Source organism: Protopterus annectens, chromosome 3.part0 (assembly GCF_019279795.1).
Source record: "Protopterus annectens isolate FY-2018-M chromosome 3.part0, PAN1.0, whole genome shotgun sequence".
Taxonomy (NCBI): domain Eukaryota; kingdom Metazoa; phylum Chordata; order Ceratodontiformes; family Protopteridae; genus Protopterus; species Protopterus annectens.
This window is the reverse complement of record NC_056731.1, coordinates 114,263,225-114,289,447: the sequence shown is the minus strand read 5'-3', so window position 1 is coordinate 114,289,447 and position 26,223 is coordinate 114,263,225. Positions and strand designations below refer to the sequence as shown.

Genomic DNA, 26,223 nt, shown 5'->3' with positions numbered 1-26,223 from the left:
GATTTTTGTGCTTGCCTCTCCTTGGTCTTCCACTTCTCTTAAAAAGACCTAGGGAGTAGGATTCCTTTGGTGAGGATCAGGATTCGGGGGGGGGGAGGTTGTTAGCCTACACTTCTCAAATCCCTTCACTCTTGGACTGAGGTTCAAAGGAAGAGGAGTCTTATAGGCTAGATTCCTCTTTAGAGGAACTCTCCTTTACCTTTGGAGATACTATTTCTTGTTTGATGAAATTCTTTAAGTGGGATTGTTTTCAGGTTACTGATATCCAGAAGAGGTATTTATGAGCTCCTCCAGATGGAGTCTCTCAAGCCTTCTGCTGTTCCTTCAGTTCTGACTGACCTCTTTTTTTTTATGCCTTTTTCAGTAGCTTCTGTAGCCCCTAATTCTCAGTCCCAAGCTCCTAAGAAACCTGACAGATTCTACAAGGTGCCTGACTGTACAATTGCCCTTCTGCAAATCCTTCTGTAGTGTCTGTTTCCTCTGGAAAAACCCTCCAAGCTGTTACTGTCTACCAAGCTGCTTCCTTCAGATAAGGATAGTAGGGCCATGGAGAGGCTGGGCCAAAAGATCTATACTGCTAAACCATGTCTTTTAAGGCCATTAATAACCAGACTGATATGACCAGGTATGTTTTAGTCCTCCTCTCATAAGTTTCTCAGGTGATTTATAATCCTCTTGATTCTGAGGGGAAGGTTTTGGTCCTTTCCTTGTTGGGTTCTACCTCTCAGGTTGTCCGCCGCTGTCTTAAATGCAGTTATGATGCAACAGATGCTTTGTCCAGTGCTGTTGCATTTGATTCTGTTATGAGCCATTACTCATGGCTCCATCTTCTGGTTTTGCCTGATGACATTAAGGCTAAATTATTGGATGCTCCTTTGGATGATAAAATCCTTTTTGGTACTACTGCTGCTGAACTTTTTAAATTTCTCCAGGATAAGGGCAAAGTCTTCCAGGAAGTAAAAGATATTTTTGTTTCTCCTGTTCCAAAGTTTTAGAGAAACTACCCTACCACATCTGCTTCTGTCCGCAGACCATCTCACCTTCCACCCATGGGTAAAAGGGTTCTAGACTTGTACATCCTGCTAAATTTGCACAGACCCCCATTTCCCAGAAGCTGCTTTTTCAGGACAAGCCAAGTTCTATCTGACAATTTGCTTCCCTTTTCCCTCAGCCACATCCTTTTGTCCCTTTGTCTTTTCCTGTCCCTTCCTAATTGGTTAAGTATTCCAACAGACTCTTGTGTTCGGTCCATTATCCACCAGGGGTATTTCATGGTTTGGACATCTCTTCCTCCCTTTCTGGGTGCCCTTCAACCTCCTTCAGAACAGCTTCCTCTTTTCCAGAGGTGCTTCATTCTCTCTTGACCTACAGCACCATTCCAGCTGTGCTCCCTGCCCAAGAAGAGAGAGGTTTTTATTCCATAATGTTTCTGGCTCCTGGGAAGGAGGGCACCTGGAGACCAATTCTCGACCTTTTTCAGTTCCAACACCTTTCTCAAGGTCCCCTCTTTTTGGATGTTGTCTCTTTAAACTTTATTTCCTGTTCTTCTTCCCCAGGTGTATACGGTCTCTCTGGATCTCAGAGATACCTACCTTTGTATCCTCATCCATCCCCTTTTCAGGAAAGTTTTGCATTTCTCTGTTTCTTGCATCTTCAGTTCTTTGCTTTTCCCTTTGGCCTCTCTAGTGCCCCATGGGTATTCACCAAATGCATCACTCTGCTGATTGCTTTTTGCAGGATGAGATGGGTTCAGATCTTTCCTTGTCTGAATGATCTGCTCATTCAAGCTTCATCCCCCAAGGCTGTGTTTCAGAATCTCCAGTTTACTATTTCCCTGCTGTAGAGTTTGGCGTTCACCATAAACTTTCAAAAATCAAACTTGACTCCTTCTCAGGATCATGTTTTCCTTGGTTACAGGATCCATACCAGCACCATATTGGCATCTCTCTCTGCCCCCAAGGACCTGTCTCTGATTGAAACCAGAGGAAGAAGAGACTGGAAAAAAAGCAGTCATAGCCATGAACTTTGTCAGGTATCCTTGGGTTTACGGTTTCCACCATTCCCATGTTGCCTCTGGCCAAGCTATATATGAGAAGCTTCAGTGGTACCTGAAATCAGTGTGGCTTCAACATTGTCACCCCTGGATTTCTTAGTTCCCTTCTTTCCTTGTCTCAAGCAAGTTTCGGTGGTGGATTCCTCAACTTTCTCTCAACCCGGGACTTCCTTTCCAGTCTCCAATCCTGACTTGAGGTCTTTACACATGTTTCAGACAGGGGTTGGGGAACTTCTTTCAGCTGTCTCAAGGTTCAGGCTCTCTGGCTTCTTCATCAGAGGTTTGACCACATCACCATCAAGGAGCTGAGGGATCTACTTCTAGCTCTTCAGGCTTTTTATACCCTCTTTCATCCTGGGCCCTTCAAAGTTTTCACAGACAGTGCCACACTGATAAGGTATGTCAACAAGCAAGGTAGGTGCAAGGTCCTACAACTTTTGCAGGCTCACTCTTCAGGTCTAGGATCCAGCTGTCAAATATCAAATAACTCTTCAGGCTGTCTACATTCCCTTAGAGTACAGTCTGGTGACAGACTGAGCAGGTCCAGCACAAAGCCTATGAGTGGATGCTTCACAGAGATCTGTTCCTAGATACTGTCCGTCGTTTGGGTACTCCTCAGGTAGATCTTTTGTCTTCCATCTGAACAGGCAACTTGCTCTTTTCTGTTCCAGAGTACCAAGTCCTCTGGCTTGGAAAGTGGACAGCCTGTCTTTTCCTTGGAAGGGGAGGTTTCTGTATGCCTTCTCTCCCTTTCCCCCGCTTCTGAGAGTCTTGCACAAGATCAGGCAGGACTCTGTGAAAATCTTGTTGGTGAGTCCCTTTTGGCTTGGACAGCATTGATTCCCCTTTCTTTTTCACTTGGCCAGGAGCAGTCACCACAACAAGACAAGGGGTCTCTTATCCGTCCTCACTTGTCTGCTCTTCAGTTGATGCTGTGGGTGATAGGGTTTTGATCCCTTTTAGGCACCTTTTTTTCTGAGAACATGCTTCAAGTCCTGCAGGAGGCCACAAAGCCCACTACCAGGAAATCAAATTTGTCCAAATGGAAGAGATTTCCTGTCTGGTGCCTTTCTCACCATCAGGATGATCGGTCTGTGAAGGTTCCTCTGGTCCTGTCTTATTTGTGCGATCTCCTGCATGCTGGGTTGGCATATTCTTCAGTTAAAGCTCACCTTTCAGCAATTTCTGCTCATCTGCCCTTGACTCCTCCTCTGGCATACAGATTTGAGATCATACAAACTCATAAAGGTGTCCTTCATATTAGGCCTCCCAGGAAGCCTCTTCTGCCTTCATGGGACCTCAGTTTTGTTTTTGAAAAATTGACTTGGCTCATTTTGATCCTGCTACTGCAGCTTCCTTACAACATTGTATTTGGAAGATTGTTCTTCTTTTAGCTTTTACTTTAGCCAAGAAGGTTTTTGAACTTCAGGACTCTGGCTCTCCCTCCTTTCTTAGTTTTCCACAGAAACAGGGTGTCTCTTTCTTTCTACTAATCCTTCCTTTATGCCCAAGGTGGTCAGTGAGTTGTCATTTAATCCATTCTGTTCATTTATCTTCCTTTTTGTCTTCTCCGTAGTCTAGCAGTGAGAGGGTTCTTCACACCTTGGACTTGACAGACAGCTCAGATATTATTTAGATAAAAATAAAGTTATTCACAAATCTGAGCAGCTTTTTTTGTTTCTTTTCATCCCAGGCCTTTGGGTTTAGTTGTTAATAAGCAGATCGTTTCTTCCTGGATTTCTAAAGCCTTTTAATTTTGTTATTCTTTCCAAGGCAAATGTCTTTCTGCTTCAGTAAAGGCTCACTATACCAGAGCTGTTGCTTCCTCTGGTGCTTTTTTCAAAGGGCTGGATCCAGTTCCATTCTTGAGGCTGCTACTTGGTCTTCTCTCCATACCTTCACTAAGCATTACAAGTTAGATGTTATTTCCAGGGCTAGAGCTAGCTTTGCCAGGGCTGTCCTTTATGGATTTCTTGAGGACTGTTTAGTGCCATCATCCTCCCAGAATTCCTCTTGAGCTTTTACATAATGTAAGTGATATGGGAGGACGTAGTACACTTGTATAAAATCTTACCATAAGAGTAGATGTCCTTCTCTTTACTGTTGCAGTATTCGCTCATCCCCTCTGCTCTAATCTGTTCTTTTTGCCTTCTTGGCCAGGATTTCCTTCCTCTTTTCTCATTCTGGATACACGTGTTCCTCCTGGTCCCTACGGACATTCTATTCCTCTTGGGGCTCTTCAGTTCTGAAGTGTGTGTGTGTGTGTGTCTCAGTGCATTACCTTTATCCCCCTATGCTTTGTGCAGGGAGCATACGTGTGACATATGGCACTTATCGATACTAAAGGCTTTTATATACAGGCCTGACATTGGGCTGTCTTTGGCAGGAGATCCCTTACATAAGGAATACTGCAACAGTGAAGAGAAGGACATGTACTGTTACGGTAAGATTTTGAACAGCTGTACTTTTATTTTTAATTTATTTATTTTACTGTTCTAGTAACCAGATAATTTCACTCGGACACACAAGCCAGTTTTATTGGGTAGACCCAGGAGCGCAAGGAGATTAATTGATTTACTTGGGGACATAAAGTACACAAGTGGGAGCAAGTAAAAAGTCATGCTAAGGTACAGCTTCAAAAATTATTATTTTTAATAAAACTCTGAGCATATTATACTAGTATATATTTATGTCTAGTACTTAACAGATTGTTTGACAAATTCTACATTTTTATATAGCTTTAAATGCATAATCGTTATTTTCCGAGGTTCTTGTATATTATCTCACTTGTACATGTATGGGATGTTCATGCAAAATGTAATGTCTTCTAATTTATATTTTATCAGTAATCCATGACTGAGTTATGGGTATTACAGGATTCTGTTGGTGTGATTTGATAATGAGGCAAACCCTGAATGATCAAATTAAGCCAGCTATGGGTAAATCCAGTGATGCATGCACCCATGTGTGGGATATGGCTATTATACAGTGACATTATTTACAAAAGGAATTGCTTACGTTTGTGTTTTTTTTTTTAAATCTCATTGTATGAGGTCACGTTTTAGTGTTTTTCCACTGCCTCCACTTGATTGTAATGTACTACGTATGGCATGTACATCTGTACACTTGGACAGTACATCACTGCACTGAAAAAGAAGGAACTGAGAAGAGAGCAGATCCATACCAGTTTTGTCTTTTGTTTTCTGTCTGTCTGTCTCTGCCCCTACCCCAAACAGTCTGAAACATGAAGCTCTAAAGTGTTGACATTTTTAACTTTCTGAAATCCTCAAAAGTTTTCCAGGAAAACAAAAAAAAAATTACAATGGACAGGATAAAAACATGAGGAAAATGAGGGACATTCTGCAAAACTCAGGACAAATGAGAGATTTTACCAGCAGTACCACCATTTGTAGTAATGGTAACAATACCTTTTATCTGTTTTTGCAGAATGTCCCTCATTTCTCTCACATTTTGCCTTGTCCCTTATAAAGCATAACTGTAGCATTATTAAGCATATTTCAGCAGAAAGCTGGCTGCGGAGGAGTACTTCAGATGCTGGACTTCTTTGTGTTGGTGATTAAATAGTAATGACCTTTTATTGTACAATTACTTCTTATTACAGCATTGATGCAGTGGTTTCAGTCTTATGTTTGCCTCTTGCCCATGGTTTTCCTGAAAAGTATCATTGGTCTTTTAACTTAATCAGGGAAGAGTTGAATGAAGAAATAAATCAGAGTGCTGTACTACTACATATTAAGTTAGAAATGGACAGTACTCATTTTTAATACTTGGATTGTGCTTGTTTTTTATGGTTTCAGCATGTCCACGTGCATGCACTTTCTTGTCCTGTAGAATTCGAACATAGCTTTCCTGTCTTTATATTTGCCAACTGTGTGTGCTACAGATTGTCTATCATAGGTAGAATATACAAAAATAGGCAATATTCTGCTTATGTACTTTATTACATTTTGGTACCATGTAACTGGAATATAGCCCCTTTATGGCCAAGATTTTTGGGAGAAAAAGGTCATCAAAAGTAATACATTAAACAACAGTAATAAAACTGCAGTTCATAAATAAGCAGCAGTAATTAAACCGTGCATAGTTGTGCCACTGTTGTAAATATAGTAACATGCCAGTTACCGATCCTCTTAGTATTCTTTCATATGCTACAGCTGTGTCACATGACACACAGGTAGTAAAGGGACATGACTGAGGCAATAGTTTCTGTGGTCTTGGGGGTGGGTTCTCTCTCTTTGCTTATTTATTTACATTTGTTGCCCATGGTAGGGCACTGATCCACAAGGACCTATTTTAGACTCAGTCTTGGTATAAAACACACATCAATAAGGAAATGAGTCTGCAAAAGTACAACATATGAGTCTGCAAAAGTACAGCATAAAGGTAAACGTTGTGTAAAGTGAAACACATTTGGTTATGAGAATACAGTAAATAGAAAACATTGTTCAAATGACAGATACGTTTGATACCAATTTGGTACACAGTCTATATCGGCTACGTATTGAGTAATAGGCACAGGAAACAAAGAAAGGAGAAATGATTGCAAAAGTATCAAGTTGTACAAATTTGTGTAGAAGGGTTAATTAGAATGCCCGTTTGTGACAAATATGAATTAAGTTTATAATGAGGAAAGTTGAGTCTGGGTGTGCCGTGATAGTTTACAGTTTATAATCTGGAATTCATGTTACAAGTAGCTAGGGTGTTCCCAAATACATTCATTTGAAATTGCTGAGAGAGATTGTAAGGCATTCATTTTAACTACATGCATTCTACAACCGTTCAATCATTTAAACACAACACTTCTGTGCTAGGAGAAATCTTATTGATATGTTGTTTTCCCTTTAGCTTTATCTGTTGTGCATGCTTTATCATTGTTTTTCTTTTAGCTATGTTTATAATGTGTACTGTATATTAGTTTTTTTTTTCTTATATTTACAGACCATGCCTCGATGAAGAATATTCTTTCTATTAAGAACTGAACAAGAAACTCTGCCTGTGACTAATCTTTTCTTGCAATAAAATGTGACTGGTTTGGCATACTTGTAAAAGAAGCAAGCAGATCTTGTTGCCTTCATGTAACAGATCATGTTTGGAATGCTGTTCAGGAGGAACATGTCGCAGAAACTGAGCCTGTTATTACTGATATTTGGATGTGTTTGGGGACTTATGTTGCTGGCATACACTTTTCAACACCCAAGACATCAAAGCAGTGCAGAATTACGTGAACAAATCCTAGACTTGAGTAAGAGATATGTTCGAGCTTTAGCAGAAGAAAATCAGAATGCTGTCAATGGTGCTAATGGTGCATCAATGGCTGGATATGGTATGAATGAGGCATCTTCACTATTGTATTCTCCTGTATACTACATAGACAATTGTAATGTGAAACAGAATCTACTTTTTGTAATGCATCGATCTTTTTCAGGGAGGTAAACTGTAGCAATAAATCATAAGGTATGGATTTACCCACCTTCTCTGTGCAACTTCTGGCTGAATTTTTGCATGTAGTGTCCCACTTTTTTGTAAGGAACTAATACCGGTCTCATGACAGCCAAGGTACTGATGTAGACAGCTCAAGACTCTATAGAAGAGTTTTTTTTTTTTTTTTTTTTTCCTTATAGGTTCACAGGTAAGTATTAGACTAGCTGCCCTTGCGGGCCATTTTAAGCATAGCCAGTTTTCCTTTTTGTGCTTGAAGTAATCTATCCCATTTAGTTGTAACTTGGCCTTACCCATTCCATGGTAGGTAATTTTATATTACCCTTACTGAAAATAACTGGGCCATACCATAGATAATTTGAGGGAACCCATGCATGGGACAAAGCATTTAGGAGCTGCATCTGTCTGTTAGTAGTACAGGGGGCAGTCCTGTGGTAAATTTTCTGTTTCCCATCCTTAGATCTAAGTTGCACTTGAATATGGACAGGGGTGAACTTTGTTTTATGTGAATGGGGATGTGGAGATGGAGTCTTCATGTTTTTCTTGTCCCTCTTCAGTTCTCACTGTTGATTCCCTCATTTGTGTTGGAGAAATGTGATCTGAACAGTAGTTTAACATGTAATGTTTTTCTGAAATATTTACAGTTCTGTTTATCAAGAAATTAAGTACTGAGTTATGGCTTCAAAACTGGTAAATAAGTATGATTGTGGTAAGCAATCTTTGTCCAAAAGGCCCTAATTTCTGGAGAAGTGTGTGTGTGTGTGTGTGTGTGTGTGTGTGTGTGTGTGTGTGTGTGTGTGTGTATACACATATGTGTATGCAAATAGTGCTACATTTAGGAGTCACGCTGTTTCATCTCATTTGTTCAGAAAAAAGGCTGGAAGAGGAGGAAACTGCTTTGTCTGTGCATTCAGATCTGTTATTGCTGGGAGGATTTTTTAAGGACATTTCACATGGGATATCTTCCTCCGAAGCAAAGACTGAACTTTTATTGGGCAGAAAGATGAATAGACATGGAAGACAGGAAGATGTAAAAATCTCCAGTTTACTGGCATTCCTGAGCAGGAGTAGAGGTACTATATGTGTGGAACACAGTACTAAAAAGTTAGTTGAACAGACTGGGGTACCTGCTAAAAACATTTTATAGAGTGAGCTTACGGGATACTACTTCCCGCCCTCAACATCTAATGGCAAAGATCTTAATCAAACCGTAAAAGAGGAAGTTTTTTTTTTTTTTCCAAATGTGGTTCTCACAGAAAAAGTGAAACTTTGGAGACTAGAGTTCGGTATAGCTATTTGTATTCATTAGAAACTTCAAGGAGATGAACCTTTCAAGTTGCCATTAAACTCTGGAAGCAGGTAACAATCAAATTCTGGCTTTCATATCCTGCACAGCTGACAGTTAATCTGCCAGGGGGATAAGTGCTGTGTAATGCAGATACAAACTGCAAAGTGAGGATGCAGTGCATCTGGGAAAATATCTGAAGAGGGAGCAATTATAAGTGGTAATAGACAGCAGAATCAACAGGTGGATCATTTTTCACTTTAAAGAAGAGTGATGAACAGAAGACTATTTTCTGTGGGTAAAAAAAAGTTGAATGGTTTGCTAAACAATCTAGAATTCACGTGCGATCACTCTTTTGTATATCTTATCTGCCTTGTATTAGAAGGCTTTAGTTTTAAATAAGAAACTGATCTTTTGTACAGCACTTGATTTCAATTGGATTGGATTGTATGAGCTTGGACTTGTACAGGTGCTCTGTTGAATTAGTTTAACAATGGTTAATTTTGAGAACCGTGGTTAATGCATACACCTGAACTTCTGTTGTATTAGTCCATGCCCACTAAGGGTGTTTTAAGAGGGGGTGCCCCTTCCCGATTTATTTGCAGAACGTCTTTTATCATGTTTGTGCGTGTGTGTGGGGGGGGTGTACTAATTGTAAGTGTGAAAGCAACTTAACTCATTCAGTCCAGTGGAGCTCATGACATTTGCACTGTAACTTCCAATGGGCAGAGCCTTTGACAGAAATCAGATTATGTCATCACATTTCAAACATTCACATCTCTGGAACCATAAGGATTATGAAAATTATAAATGGAAAACTCTTCATCATAAATTATTTTTATAGGGGTAGTATTATTTAGGTTCTAGATCTTAAACTGAATTTTATAAGCTACACATTTTTATAAGTAACTATCACATTTGTAATATTTTGTAAACGATACAATATATTGGCAACCACTCAAGTTACACACACACTATCAGCAGTATTTTATTCATCTAGCTGAAAGCTTTCATACGAGGCTAAGCAGTTCCATCTGTGTTACTTGGTTGTTGAGATATTTAGAAAAATATGAAAATTATATCTATATAAATTAATATCATAAAAACAACAGTTAATATCTATTTTGCTGCACTAGATAGAGGTCAGATATTAATGCAGTTGAGTTTGCTATTGTGTAAGCTTTAAGATGAAATATTTTAAAATCTTGTACATAGCATGATTTTGAAATTATTTTGCAAATATGAACAATCAATATTTGACACCTAGAGTCGTCGGTAATCGTTAACTGCAGATGCACCTGGAGGTGTTAGTTTGATGTCATGAGGCTGTTTGAATACTTCTGAAACCCTGGAGAGTATAGAGGTGAAGTGCTTTTAAAAAAATATCAAGGTGTATTATTCATTTCATTCTGTGGTAAATAAAGCAAGACAAAACAGAAATGTTTTTAAAAAGGGGGCATACCTAAACCAGGTGTGTTTCTGAGTATCATAAGTTTTATCAGTTTCATCAAACAACTGAAAAGTGTTACCAATGTAATTATAGAGAAATATTAATATAATGGCAGCTATAAATGCCTTTGCTACACTTTTCTCAGAGTTCAATATAGGAAGGGAAAGAGTTGTATTTATGACTGCTAGGATATTTTTTTGAGATAATCAGCTTGAGTTGTTGGTATGGGTCAGTTTTCATTGAAAGGAGCAGTAGCAGTGTGCTTAAATGCTTAATTATCAAAGGAGAATAAGCTGCTCATGGGTCAGAAGGCCATTCCTGTCAAGATATAATGGCTTTAACAAGTCTGAACTACCCATCCTCCAATTCCACCTACCCCCATTGCTTCTACACTTATACTGAACAGACCCCACCCACATCTACTTCAAACCAGCCACACCTCGCCATACCATATTCTCCATATTAATTCCGTGCCTTCATCACACACACTATAAAATACACACCCGTCTCCACCCACCTTTGTTCTCTCCTTACACTCTCATATACATCTATTTATCTCTCTTAGTTGCTTCACTACTACTCCAGGTCCTTCTTTATCCCCAATCACCTGTTCCACAGACAACCTTCTGCTCTGTCATCCTAGCCCCTACACTGTTCTAGCCATACTATGTCTACATCAACTCATTATGAAAATCATTGTGTAGTCTTATCTCCCATTTTTAATAATTATTAATCCCAATCACCACCCTCTGAGCCAACAACTACCAAACCTCACTTTTCATGCTGACAGCTTGATTATCATTTACCATCATTTACCCCCCAAAAATATAATTAAGTGTGCTGTGTATCCAAAACAAGGCCCAACAAACTCTTCCAGTGTTGCCCACTCACGCATTTCAACAGGTCTACTCTTCAGATGCTAACCTGAGAAGCATGTACAATAAATTTCCTGAGTTAGTCGCTTGGATAGTTCTCCTGTTACCTGATATTCTGATAGCCGCAGAAACGTGGCTAAAACCAGTGACTCATAATGAGGAAGTGGTCCCACCAAGCTGTAATATACTAAGATGTGACCGAATAAAAAGGAAAGCAGGGGTGTAGCCATATTATAGCTAAACAAAATCTCAGTATGACTGCTCACCCTTCCCACAACTGGAAGTGCAGAAATTCTCATGACAGCCCTCAATCAACACACACAAATGTAACAGTCGTAGGAGTGTATATTCCCCTGGCAACAACTGTGACACCTTTGAGTAATATCAGATATGAAACACCTAATACTAGATGACTTCAGTAGTGAATCCCTCCAACAGGATTCTCCCACAAATAACATTAACCTCCTTGATTTCTCCCAGATTATAAATAATTCAACAAGACTCTGCAAAAGTATTAGGCAAAAGTACCCCTGATTGAATTCTTACTAATAACCGTACAACATTGCCTCTGCAGGTGTCCTGCCCGACAGTGTCAGTGACCACCTTTCCATGTAAAGCTACCCCTAGAACCCACCACTGTAACCTGTTACACAAACATATCTAACTCTGACAAAACCTTTTTCAATGCTGAACAACTGGTAAACTGGATTAGACTAAAAACACTATAACTTGACGTTTTCTATTTAGTAACATATTTCTCAATATATTCAGACATGCCACTGTTAGAAACAAGAGGGTCCAATTCAACACTGCTCCCTGGCTTCTTAGAGAAACAAAAATGTTAGTGAAAGAAATACTTGCCTCCTCTGGGGGAAAAATACTGAAATTAACCACCAGGAATACAGGCAGTTAAGAAATCGAACCAAAAGCTTAATTAAATCTATTAAAAAAAAAAAAAGTTCCATACTAACCTACAACTATCCAGATTAACAAACGTAGGAATGTTCTGGTTAAATTTATCCACCCTGGCAAATACTACCAACCTACTCCAACTAATAATTTTTCTGATACTATATCCAGTCATTTCAGTACATACTTTATCCAGTCAGTAGCATCCCTCCCAAACGACAAAACCCTGAACCCCACAACTTAAAGAACAAACTAACCTCTCTCTCCTGCTAAAATCTCTTGCCAACCTGTTTTGACCTCCTCAATCAAAAAACTTCTCCTACAGCTGAAACCAACAACACTGGCCCCTGAATAGCATCCCAGCCGAGTACATCAAAATGGCAGCTGACACTATCCCACCAAATATCGCTCAGTTGCAGAAAGCTATGGAAGGCAACCTGTTTCTTAACACTACATAAGAGTGCAAATCGACTGACTTGCTAGCTATCATTGTATTGCTATCCTATCCCTTCTAACCAAGATCATTAAAAAAAGCATTCACCATCAATCCCTTAACTCATTAGTTAATAATAAATTTCTCTCCCTACCTCAGCATGGCTTTCACACGCACCATAGCACTGTCTCTGCACTCTTCAATTAACATGAACAAAAATTCTGGTAACCTGGTGTCTGCTGTACTTCTTGATTTATCCAAAGCTTTTAATACAGTAACTCACCCCAAACTAATCCAGAGACTAACAGATCTTGGCCTAAACTCTTCCTCCCTTACTTGGTTCAAAAACTCTCTCTCAGCTAGGCAACAGGGCGTCAAGTAGTAAAAATGAAATTTCATAATTTCTTCCTGTAACTGTTGACATTCCCCAAGGATACATTCTAGGCCGTCTCTTATTTAACATATTTATCGACTTAGATAAAGCAGCCAACAGTGCTGCCATCATACAAGATGCATATGACTACACACTAATTTGACGGGTAAAGAACCTTGAAAAATTGCAACATATAACCCATGGATCCTTACTCGCAGTTGAAACATGTCTCTCCAGCTCTCATCTCCTATTAACCCCCACACACACAAAATAAAATCCTGTTTACACCTAAATCCTACAATATCAAAAAAGCCCAATTCACTATGACTTATTTTAATAACATTAAAATAGAAATAGCCCCACATGCCAAGCTTCTAGGAGTAACTATTGGTGAAAATATGAAATTCAACATTCATACAAAAGTAGCAGTCAAAAAATACATAAACTTAGTACTCACTATAGAATCAACCCCCTACTAAATTGATGACTTAAGAAAATGTTTTGCTTCTATCTACTTACTTCCAGCCCTTCTCTGTGGAGCTGAAATCCTCATTAACCTGCAATACTCCCAATCTGTGTTACGTGAGTAGTGCTGTCACAAGTTGCAGAACTTGCTGCTAACCTGCCCTTGCAGGACTCATTACTGCTCAGCCCTAAAACTACTCTGCTGGACAGTGTTATCACTCCATCTTGCTTTCTCAATTTATCACTTCACTCATGCATGCAGCAGTAGCGTTGTTGCCTTACAGCAAGAGGTTCTCCCGTTCGATTCTCGGCTGGAGTGCAGGGAGTGCCTTCTGTGTGGGGTCTGCATGTCCTCCCTGCAGTTTGGTGGCATTCGAAAGACATGCGTAAATGGGCATGCCTTCATTGAAGGTTGGACGTCAAGCTGGCACCTCGGCGTTCGTGAAAATCTACTGCCAATCATTAGCGGTCCGGAGTTCTGCTGTGGCGACCCCTAACTGGGAAAAGACAAAAGACAAACAAACTCATATCCGTATTTATTCCCCAGTAAAAAAGCCCAAGGTCCATTCTTATCCAACAGTATGCACCCAGTAGATGTCTTTTTCTCAGTATAAGCACCTACTCCAAGTAACCAGATCCAGCAACTTAGCAGGTGATTCACTAATCCCCTGTCATATCTCAAAACTATGGAACTACCTTCCAGTCTCCATAAGACATCTGAGCAAAATTAAACCTTTTAAAAATCAACTCAAGTGACGCACAACAGACAACTGGTGCTGCTCCTGCTCTACACCTGGTTAAAATATCCAGCCACTACCTTATCCTTCCTAACCTTCTCTTTCCCTCTGTCCCTTCTCTGCGTATAGTCCTTCCCATATTTTACTACCTCTCCACTTCAGTGTTGCTATGCTGTCATCTTCTCACCTCCTGTCTTGCTGTGCTGTTCCGTTCCCTGTCCATCCCTCCACCTTGACAGTCTCCACTATTACTAACTAAATTAAGCCAAATGGAATTAAAAGATTACCATTATATTTATTTTTATTGGCTCTGTTAAATTAACTGAAGTTTGATATCTCCTTCTTATGCTTTGTATTGTTTTGTTTCTTTCAAGAATGTATTGTATGCTTGTATTGTTTTCTTATTTAGACCTTTTTTCCTCTGGCCTCCACTGAAAAGGGACTTTTACCCAGCTGGCCCATCCTGGTAAATAAATAAGATAACTTTTGAGTGATGTACTTGCTTTGAATCCAAGGATGTTGAATGTCTGAGCTGATAAGAACTCAACATGTAGACACTTTGGTATTGGTTTGTATTGTTCTGCTATCTATAATAAAATAAGAAATTGTAACATTGATACGTTGCATTGACTTGGACTTTTACAGATTCTGCACTGAGGGTGGTTAGCCAAAATATTATAATTGCCAGGGCAGTTGTTTAATGCATGCTTTATGTTAAATTTTGGTACTGTCCTAATTATTAGCAAGCTTGTTGCAGCATACAGCAAGGTGCCAGAATTAATCAGGAGGCTTAAGAAAGAATATTTTGTTATTGATGCCAAATGTGTTTGGAAGGGAAAGCAGGAAATAAATGTGAAGAACTTCCAAACTCAAGTTAATACATAAGGCAATAAGGTTTATTGTAAGTTTGCAAAACGTACTCTGCAAAACTTGATCTCATGATAATTTTCGCTTTATATTTTGGCAGTTTCTCACTCTGCCTGTGCCTGCTGCAGTTTAAGTGGTTATGTTGCTGATCTGCACTATATTTGAAAGCTAAGTTTTGTAAAAGTTTAGTGACTCCATATATCAAAGGGAGGGGATTCGGATGGGGATTATTTATGTCTTGGAGAGTTTATAATTTCTCCTGCATAATGCAGTTGTGGCAGCTGTTTAAAAACATTACTAGCATTTGACGATTTAGAGGCAGTTTACCTCGTACGTGGGAGTGACTGTTTTCAGAAATAATTTCAGCAGATAATTTGCTGCACTGTTATTTTTAAAATTTTGGATTGCTTTAGTATTTAAATTAGTTGAAAGAGTTGAGTATGTGATTTAAGGAATTGTGTATTAATGTTTAATTTTTTACCACATAAGGCTTGCAATGTCCACTTTACACCTAGGAGCTAGTTGACCTCTGCACAAAACACTGTATAAAACTAAATGTCCAGAAAATACGTATATCAAGTTTTGTCAGAATTAAAAAAAAAAAAAAAAATTAGGTACTTGAGTATTATTGCAACCACGTTGCAAACAACTCACTCTTGATATAGTCATTTGCAGATTCACTACAGTCTTATTTACTTTTCCTTTAGGAGTTAACATGTCATTTGTGTACTAATGAAGGAAACAGTCCCCGGGATTCATAAAGCTTGCGCCAGGTGCAGGCGTAGAGTTGGTGTTCTAATACCAAATATGGCCGCCGAGCGATCCAGATACGAGCTGTTCCCACATGCACTACCTGCGTACGCTACGCCTGCACAACTCCTGGACCCTGTATGCTAATTACCCCATGTGCAGCAGTGTAGCATGCAAATTGAAGGTATGTAGCGATCCAGGAAGTGGTGCAGGCGTAGTGTAAGCATGCAGAAATGTAAACAGTAGAAGATGGTTTACATTTTTGCAAACAAAATCGGAGCCATGACCGCTGACCAAACACATGTATTATATTGTTAATATATTAGCCAATGGCTAAATATATAGCCATTGGCATAAAAAATGTACAGAATATAAAATTAACATTTAATATATATCGTCGCACTATCACGACATGGAAGCACAGGGCAGCGGCGTGCAAAGGGGATCGCAAGGAAAATATAAAAATATAGAATAAAACTGCAATGTAACACATGATTTCCCCGTAATAGTCAATGGCAGGCATGCTACACCATACAATGCACAAGAGGTTGCTAAGGGCTGTGACAGTCTTGTGCACGGTAGCTAGGAATTAGTAGGCAATGCCATGCAAATGAGAGGAGTAATAGTGAATCACAGATTCCCTGCTGGTGGAAGGATGCAACTCACAGCGTAGCGAAATAACACAGAGGTGTGCCCTTGAGATAAAGATGACATCAAGAGAGGGGTGTGTCGCCATTGCTGTAGGCACATCGGAGCATTGCTAAACCGGTTTTCCCCTAGCTAGGCAAAGCTGCAGGATAGGGGTGTGTTGAACTGGGCATAGCTTTGCTTAGCTGAGAGTACACAAGGTAACAGAGTATGCATGTGAACGGAGATGTAAATGTGCGTAAACCCGGTAAACGGGTTTGCGAGGCGTGTACTACAGCTGAAACAGGAAGGATATAGGAAAGAAATAAGGAAATGCAGCAGAGAAATTGGAGTACAAATGACTAAGTAACACCTAGGAGCCTACAGTGGGCCGTTGACAACAGCTAACAAGGCTGCAAGCAGCTACCTTGCAGAACAGGAAAGGGGATGGGCTGTACTGCAAAGAAAACAGTAGTGTTAAAGCAGAACAATGCCAATTTGCAGTATATCGGCTACAAGACACATTTTGCCATGACTGGGTAGGGAAAGTACAAAACAAGAAAGACGGTAGGTGGATGCATGCCTGATAATGGCAGGGGATCCAGGTTTAAAAGTGAATTAAAGGGCAACAGATTATTCAAGGCAGGCAAGCATAACTCCAGAGTAAAGGCCCCACACTTGCAGTACTCATTGGAAAACCCATAATTAAGACACCCTGCAGCTGGAATGGCTCATACACACCCAGTGATATCCGCAGTATCCATAGCACAATAGCATAAAGTGTGAAAGCACCTCACACACATTTGTGTATTCCCATACACACTGCACCAGTGGTGTATACAGACGGGGAACTTTTACTATGTACATGTTAGAGGCTGCCATAGCTTTGATCCACCAGCATGTGTTGGAGACTGAAGGTGGTGTGGAGGATGATGCACACGACCACCTCAGGCACCAGAGGAGGAAGTGTGTGTTCAGACCCAGGGTAACCTACCAGGGTCTACATGATCTGGAGATGGATCATTTCAGGGTGGACAGGGACATCCTACAGCAACTTGTGGAGCTGTGCCGGCCACACCTCAGAACCAGAACAAACAGAGGGGAACCCATCCCAGGATACGAAGGTATGTGTAAGCCTGAGAATACTAGCTACAGGTACCTTTCAAAGACAAACTGGGGATATCATGGGGATCTCACAGGCATCAGCATCCAGGGTACTACACCATTTCCTGGATGCCATGTTACCACATACCAATGAGCACATATACTTCCCCCGAATGCAGGAGGAGTTGGCCAGCAGTATGCATCTTTTTCACTGTGTAGCAGAATTCCCGGAGGTACTGGGTGCAATAGACTGTACGCACATACACATCAAGTCACCACCCGGTGATCAGGGCAGGCACTAAATAAACTGCAAGGGATTACCCCTCCAACTGCCAGGTCTTGTGCAATGCCCAGGGCATTATCTAATATATGTGTGCTGGCAGCCCTGGAAGCTATCACGACTCCCACATCTGGCATGCCTCACAGCGGTATCCGTTATTTGCCAGGGGGGACATCCCAAATGGCCACCTGGTGGGGGATGCTGGCTATGCACTGGAACCGTGGATGATGACTCCCATCAGAAATACACACACACCCATGCAGGAACGCCATAATGAGACACATGCACAAACCAGAATCATCATAGAGCGTGTGTTTGGGATGCTGAAATCACGGTTCCGTTGCTTGGACATATCTGGTGGAGCCTTGCAGTATTCTCCAGGCACGTGTGCCCACATCTTCATAGTATGTGCCATGCTACACAATATGATCCTGTGGAAACAGCTGCAGCAGGGACAGAATGGTGAAGGCCCTCACAGCCCACCACCATTGCCAAGGGCCCCACAGGCACAGAGGTACTCAGACCACAAACACCCTGAGCCAGCCCCAGAAGGCAGACTGAGGCATGCCCAGTATGCCCATGCCTTGGCAAGGTGGGAACTTATAGCACACACACTGACAGTGTAGGCACCTAGGGACTGACACCTTTCTCCACCTGCACACACAGTAAAAATGGATGGCGCACACACAAGACTACCTATAAATTGTCATGTATAGGCAGCCTACTGTGTGCATCCAACATAGGCAGCCCTCAACTATTGCACACACAACTGCCATTGGCACAAGGTAAGTCAACACCTGAACAGTACAGTAAGCTGTCAGCATGTGCTGTATGTATAGGTTCATAGGTAAGTACTTGGCCAACTGTCTGAGGCCATTCATAAGCCTAGCCAAAATGTTGTCAGCTTTTGCCACCCCATTGATTCATTAACTGTCCCTCTGTGGAGCAGAGCCAATGGCGGGATCCCTGGGGTGCATCTACTGTTCCCCATCCACTCTTCAAGGTTTCTCTTGCAGAGTGTTAGTGAGGGGCTCTGTATAATGTAGTTAGGGATGTTGTTCCAAAGTATGGGGAGTGTCTGTGACAGGAATCCGTCCCTCCAGCATCTTCTAGTTATTGTTGTGGCAAGGTTCAGCTCACTACAGTGTGTGGCTCACTGTGACGTGGATTCCCATAGGTGGAGCATATCCATTAAGCCTGAGTTCGACATGGCTGTGTTGGCCAGCAGAGTTCCTCTCTGGGTAAACGAGGTGCCACTGAGTAAAGCAGGGGCCTATTCAGTCTGGCTGCATAGGGCATATGTTTAAGGCCAGTAATCCCCTTGGTGAGGTACATTTGTGGACTTTCCAGCTGTTGGAAGTGTCTTCTGAGGTACATCCCAAATGGGTTATTATACTCTATGATGAGACTGATGAGTGATGAGTAAAGGAGCAGTATAACCCCAGTATGTCTAGATGGGAACCCTTTAGTAATCAGATGGCCTAATAGAAGGATGTCCTAACTACTTTGGAGATTTGATTGTCAAAGGGGAGATCACTATCTGCCTTAGTCCCCAGATACCCCATTACCTCGTCCGTATTAAAGTGGCTGCCACTTATGTGTTAATATGTGGGTGCTTAATATTCCACAATGGAATGACCATGCAGTTATTGGCACTTGCCTGGAGACCATGACGTTGACACCCTGTGTCAGTCTCTGTGAGGCCCCTTGAGGGATGTCTGTGTCAGCTGGACTATCAGTCATGGCTCCCAGTTCACAGTCATTGCCAAACATGGTCTGCCGTAGTCCACCTGTGTTTGCCTGTACCTCTGAGAAGTATATGCCGAACAGTAGAGCTCCCAGGACTGAGTCCTGTGGGACATCAGTCGTGACTGGTCAAGAGCTGGACCTGGAGTCTGCTAGTCGTACCATGTGCGTTCTGTGTGTAAGCCCGTTGGCAACCCAACCTGTGATGTATGGGTGTATGTACAGGCTGGTGTATTTATCAATAATACCTGAGTGGGGCATGGTGTGAAAAGCCTTGGCGAGGTCCAGGTAGTATGTGTGAACCCCCACTCCCGTCATCTAACATCTTGGCGACTATATGTAAGACGTCAAACAGGTTCAGTAGGCATGAACTGCACTCAACCAAGCTGACCTGGGTTGGGTCACGTGTTTGGAGGTTACCAGTGTCTTTGTTAATGAGTGCCATGAGGATGTGAGCCATACCATTGCAGACCAGGCTAGTCAGGCTTATGGGGTGGTAGTTACTATGATCAGTTGAGATTCCACCTTGATGGAGTGGAATAACTGTTGCCACGCGCCATTGTATGAGCATGTAGCCTGTGGAGAGGCTGAGATTGAAAAGCTTAATTAGGTGGGGGTCAGGCTGCCTTGTACAGTTTGCAAGGTGCAGTCTGGGACAACATCTGCCTCCATTGACGCTGTGTTCTGCTGTTAGAGAGGGCCATTTCCACCTGTGTGTCTCTGATATGTGGGATACTGTACCTTTCGGGTAGTGTTGTGGGCTCTTTAGGGGGTGAAGTATGCATTGAATGTATCTGCAAGGATGTTGGCAATATCAGTAGGGTCAGCATATTTTGTGCTATATTTCACCAGCACAGTGCAAATCTGTGTGTCACCACTTAGATCCTTGACATAGCCAAAGAAGGCTTTGTGGTTATCTTTTGAATCCTTGCATATTTTCGTGCTGATGTTGGCCTTGGATGATGTCATGAGGGACCTACGTATCATGCTAATAGTGGTCACGGATGTCTACCCTTTGTGGGATTTGCTGTTTGTCTGGAACACTGTCCTACTTCTGTGGTATAGCCTGTTTATTGGAGGGGTCCACCAGACTGGTGTCCTTGTCTAGGAGGAGTGAGTCTTGGTTTACCAGTGATAGCATGATCCATACATCCATGTAGGTGCCTATAGATTGCATTTGTAAATCTGTCTGTATATTGAGCAGTGTTTCCCCTTAGCGTGGGGGCTGTGAAACCCCCTACTCCTGTCACTAGTAGTGAATATTTAGCTGTAGGAAAGGTATACACTGTGGTTTCCATGGGGGGAGGGGGAGATGTTTGGGTGTGGAAACAGTAAATAGTTCATGGTCAGATCTAACCAGTGACCAGTTGACCTCTGCTGTGGTGTACCTGTTGCCCATGTTGGTGATGACCACTTCTAGTATGTTTCCACCCCTTGTTAGGGAGGTTACCACCTGATACAGGGCATATTAGGTGATAAATTCCAGGAAGCGCTGGGCCTGGAAGTGAGTACTTGAATAAGTTTCCCAGTTAATGGTAGGGTAGTTAACATTGACCAGTGCCAGGGTGTGCATTAGGACCATCATGTTCTCCAGTGTCTGCAAGTAGGTGGAGTGGTGGTCCTGGGTCATGGAGGGTGATCTGTAGCAGGCCACAGTTTACATTGCAGTTGTGGCTGATGTTAGCTGCACATGGATGATCTCAGAGGTGTCATGCTGCCCCACTAACCTGGAGGTGTAGGTATCCCTGATGAATGAATATGGATACACCCCCCTCCATGTCTGTCAGTCCATGTTCTGCGGCTGAAATGTGTGATATGGGTTGTAGGCTGGTAGTGCTGATGTTCTCCCAGGAGCCTTAAGACTGGTCTCAGTTACTGCACAGATGTTGACGTTGTCCATCCTGAGGAGTGCTGTGAGTGCATGCATGTTGTGATCACAATCCCTGGTGTTGAGTAGCATAACCCTCATTGATTCTGCTATTGTGCTGTTTACGGAGCTGGTATTCACCTTTGAGACTCTCCTAAAAAAGGCACCATGGGGGCGTCAGTAGCCTTGGCCAGTATTCCAAAGCCTAAGGCTGACACGCAAGCCGGTATGGTATTGTTGCATGCATGTTTCCCATCTGTGCTTGTTTCTCATCTCTCCTGTAATTAACCTACTGGTAAGCAATAGAAAGCGTTAAACTTATCCAAGTCTTCTAGTTGCCAAGATAGGCTTTTGGAGTGACTAAGTATCCGTGTTCTGTATGTTCTTGCTGTACTTAACTGTTTCCTGACTACATGGTGATTTCTCACTGTATATTGTGATCTGACAAGTCTGTTTATTCACATATTATGGCTGTGACGGCCTGCACTTTAGAGGTTCACAGCCTACTTACCTATCTGTCCAAGGGCAATTAGAAGCATAGTTACAGTGTGTTTGCTTTCTCTGCAAGCATTGATGAAGTAACTGAGCCTCTGTCAAGCATAGCCAATGAAGCAATTCCAGGCAGAGTTGCCAGAAGCTGTTGAAGATTGGGGTGGTGGAGGGTGATAGGGGCAATTAGTGATCTAAAGAGGGCATGTTAATATGACAGTTCAACACCATTCAGTTTCCCCAACAGGTCTCGCAGCTGTCAAACTGGATGGGCTCCCCCACCCCCTGACTGTATGGTTCTGGGACATATGATCCCAGGGGTGTATGTTCTGTTACCTATTCACACAACAATGTTTCCCTTGAAGTGCGTCAGTGAGGGGCTATGCCTAATGTAGTTAGGAATGTAATGTATTGTCTCACATTACATTTGTTATATGTTATTTCAAGAGTAAGTGAAACTCAGTGGGTTTGGAGGCCTCCGCCCTTCGCTTAGCCTAGCTTACACATAGAAATCATCTAAATAGGAAATAGGCGGAAGCAACGTTAATGTCAATAGTGTAATGGTTACAGCATCTGCATAGTATCTGTGCATTTGAGGTCCCAATCCCAATAAAGTCAGGGATGTTTATCATGTTAAAAAGTATACCTTAACCACAGCTTGCATATCTATAGGTAGTAATCGTCTGTGTAATAAACATTTGAAACACCCTTATAAACCCATGTGTGCTGGAGAGTAAAGTCAACAGAGAATGTAATGTTATGTAAGCACATAGTGAGATGTTACTTCACTGAAATGTATATATCCTGTGTAGTTGGCAGATGTGGCCGTGTTTGCATGCTGGTTATACATTACAAAGTTTAACTGTGTTTAACCACTGCTATAATGTCACACAAACACTTATAAAACATACTTACAACTGCTTAAATGAGCCTTATTTTGGAGAAAAAAACATTTTAAAGCATCGCAGGTGTTGAACCCTGGACCATGCACACTATAGTCATGGGACTTGCCACTAAGCCATCTGAGGTGTATACATGTTTCACGGTCTTTAGACTGCACCTTATACCATAAGCATTCCGCTGTAATGACCACAAATGGGACAGTCGCTTTGTGTACATATGTACAGTACATTGTAATGTACTGTAGTTTGTGAACCAACAAATACAAGTCTACATATGTTTTACTGTTACAAATTAATACGAAGTATGCATGTCAGTGATGTCTGCACATAGATATAAATATATATATATATATTATACAGTTACATCAATAGCCATATATAAATATATATGTATATATATATATATATATATATATATATATATATATATATATATATATATATATATAAACATCTATGAACACACTTCGTGACGCTCTGGTATTATAACTATTAATATTAACCTAATTCACCATAGAAAGGATGGCTGTTGTGTATGTGAAGATTGGGGTAAGGGAGGAATGATGGGTAATGAAATCATGCATCAAGGAGAGCCTGGGTCGGATGTCCAGTAAGTGAACTGGAGGGGTATACATGGAGTATGGGGACAATATAAAAAGGGCAGAAAACAAGAACCTTTCTCATTCATAGTATACCCTGTCATGTCTCATTGCAACACGTAATTTCACAAACATGTGAACATTAACATGCATCAGACATATGTACACCAACTGACTGTTGCATTTGTTTTCAGTAGTGAGGAATGCCTGTAGTAATATGTATATTCGAAACACCATAACATTTGTACATGTCTCAGATGCCTTAGTGGTAAAGTCAGTGACTGTGTTGTTCATGGTCCCGGGTTCAAAACCTGCAAGGGTGTTAAGTTATTTTGAGGGTCAGAATAAGGGCTGTTGGATGCAGGTGGATTAAAGCACTTTTAAGCAGTTGTAAGTGGGTTTCCATGGGTTTACGCGGCGGTAAGCGACAATTAAACATGGTAAGCGGAAAAGCGCTTCACAGGTTTAACCTGTGCTTAACGTCGCGCAGACCTGCTTACAATCGCTTAAATGTGCGTTATTCACACTTTCCCTACCAGTGCCTACTCTGAGAGGTAAAATAATAACACCTTCCAGGATTAGAATCAGCAACCATGTACTCCATCCTCAGAGTAACCTACCACTAAGCTACCTGAGATGTACCTATTCCAGTTGTGTATGCAGACAGGTTAAAACACAAAAGGGAGGAATGTGTTGAAATAGGACAACCTGCCATGTACCCAATGAAAGGTGTATGCTCATAGATACATACATATATATATATATATATATATATATATATATATATATATATAAATATATAGATAAAATATATATATATATATAGATAAAATATATATATATATATATATATAGATAAAATATATATGTATGTGTGTGTGTATATGTGTGTGTATATATATATATATATATATATATATATATATATCTATATATAAATATATATATATATATATATATATATACATATATATTTTTATATATTTTTTATTTATGTATATATATTATATATATTTATATAGATATGTAGATATAGATTTATATATATATATAGAGAGAGATATGTAGTTTTATATGTATATATGTATATATATATATATATATAGTTATAGATATATATATATATATATATATATATAGCTATATATTTATAGATAATATATACATATATATAGATATAGATATAGATAGATGTAGATATAGATATATATATTATAGATATATATATATATATATATATATATATATATATAGATATATATAGAGATATAGATATATATAGATATATACATATAGATTAGATATAGAGATATATAGATATATAGATATACATAGATATATATATATATATATATATAGATATATAGATATATATATACATAGATATATATAGATATATAGATACATACAGATATATATATATATATATATATATATATATATATATATATATGTAGATATAGAGATAGAGGGAGATATAGAGATAGAGGGAGAGATAGAGGGAGAGATAGAGGGAGAGATAGAGGTAGAGATAGAGGGAGAGATAGAGGGAGAGATAGAGGGAGAGATAGAGATAGAGGGAGAGATAGAGATAGAGGGAGAGATAGAGGGAGAGATAGAGGGAGAGGGAGAGATATAGATAGAGGTAGAGGTAGAGATATGTAGATAGAGGTAGAGGTAGAGATAGAGATAGAGGTAGAGGTAGAGAGATATAGATAGAGGTATAGAGATAGAGGTATAGAGATAGAGGTATAGAGGTATAGAGGTATAGAGGTATAGAGGTATAGAGATAGAGGTATAGAGGTATAGATAGAGAGAGAGAGACATGTCGATATATACAGATCTATATATATATATGTAGATAGGTTAAAAACATCTACACATCTGTGGAGGGTACAGATAAACGTATGCAATAATATATATTATATCTATATACATAATACACACACACACATATACATGTGCATAGACAGCATCCGAAGTGTTTATATCTGAGTATAACATGGACCATAGCAATCACACATTCCACCCCCCCAAACAATATGAACATAACATATGAAGAGTATATGCCAATACACTATTACAGATATGTTCTATGGACACAGTCACCAACGCAACTGCAATGACTGCAAATATCCATGACAGAAATACACAGACAGCTTTCATTTAGCAAAACTTTATTGCTTTCCGATGTATTGCCAAAAGGATTCAAGGACCAACAGTACCTGCATGCTATACAGGAAGCATTTAACAGTGCCTTAGTGAATCAGCCTGCAATTACCATAGTATTAGTCCACTAAGGGATAGGTGTTCACATAGGGAAAGAACACCCACACACATATAGAAGTTGTATAAAAGGGGTTCCTACACACCTGTATGTGCTATGTATACCCACCAACATCTACCCCACAACCAAAATAATTACATCAGTACATACTGTCATACCATAACCAATTATTCAACTACTGTACAAGATCTGCTGAAACCTTAACATACCTGGACACAGACACACTAACATCTCCCTATTTGAAGTAGTTGCTATTATACAGTTGAACAGCTGCTGATGTTACAGGGTTTGTATTCCTCGGTGGTGCAGCGGTAGTGTTGTTGCCTCACAGCAAGAGGTTCTCCTGTTTGATTCTCGGTTAGTGTGGGGGGAGTGCCTTCTGTGTGGAGTCTGCATGTCCTCCCCGCGGGTCGAGTGGCATTTTGAAAGACATGCGTGAATGTGCGTGCCTTCGTTGAAGGTTGGGCGTCGAGCTGGCAACTCAGCACCGTGAAAATCTATTGCCAATCATTAGCAGACCGGAGTTCCGCTGTGGCGACCCCTAACCGAGAAAAGCCCAAAGACAACAACAACAACAATCCCATTTCAGTGGGTTGAAAGGTTCGTACACCAGGAAGTGTTACAAAGTACTGTTTATCAGCACAGTATGATACACATTAACACCA

The 26,223-nt window shown here is 40.5% G+C and overlaps 1 protein-coding gene across 1 annotated transcript in view; it reads left to right on the top strand.

Moving 5' to 3' along the window:
• The window catches only part of CCDC126 (coiled-coil domain containing 126), a 266,751-nt gene that overhangs the window by 144,773 nt on the left and 95,755 nt on the right, over positions 1-26,223 (top strand). The window contains exon 3 of the mRNA XM_044064623.1: positions 7,013-7,397. Coding sequence (XP_043920558.1) covers positions 7,160-7,397 — 238 coding nt within the window. The 5' untranslated portion in view covers positions 7,013-7,159. The remainder of the gene's footprint in view (positions 1-7,012; positions 7,398-26,223) is intronic.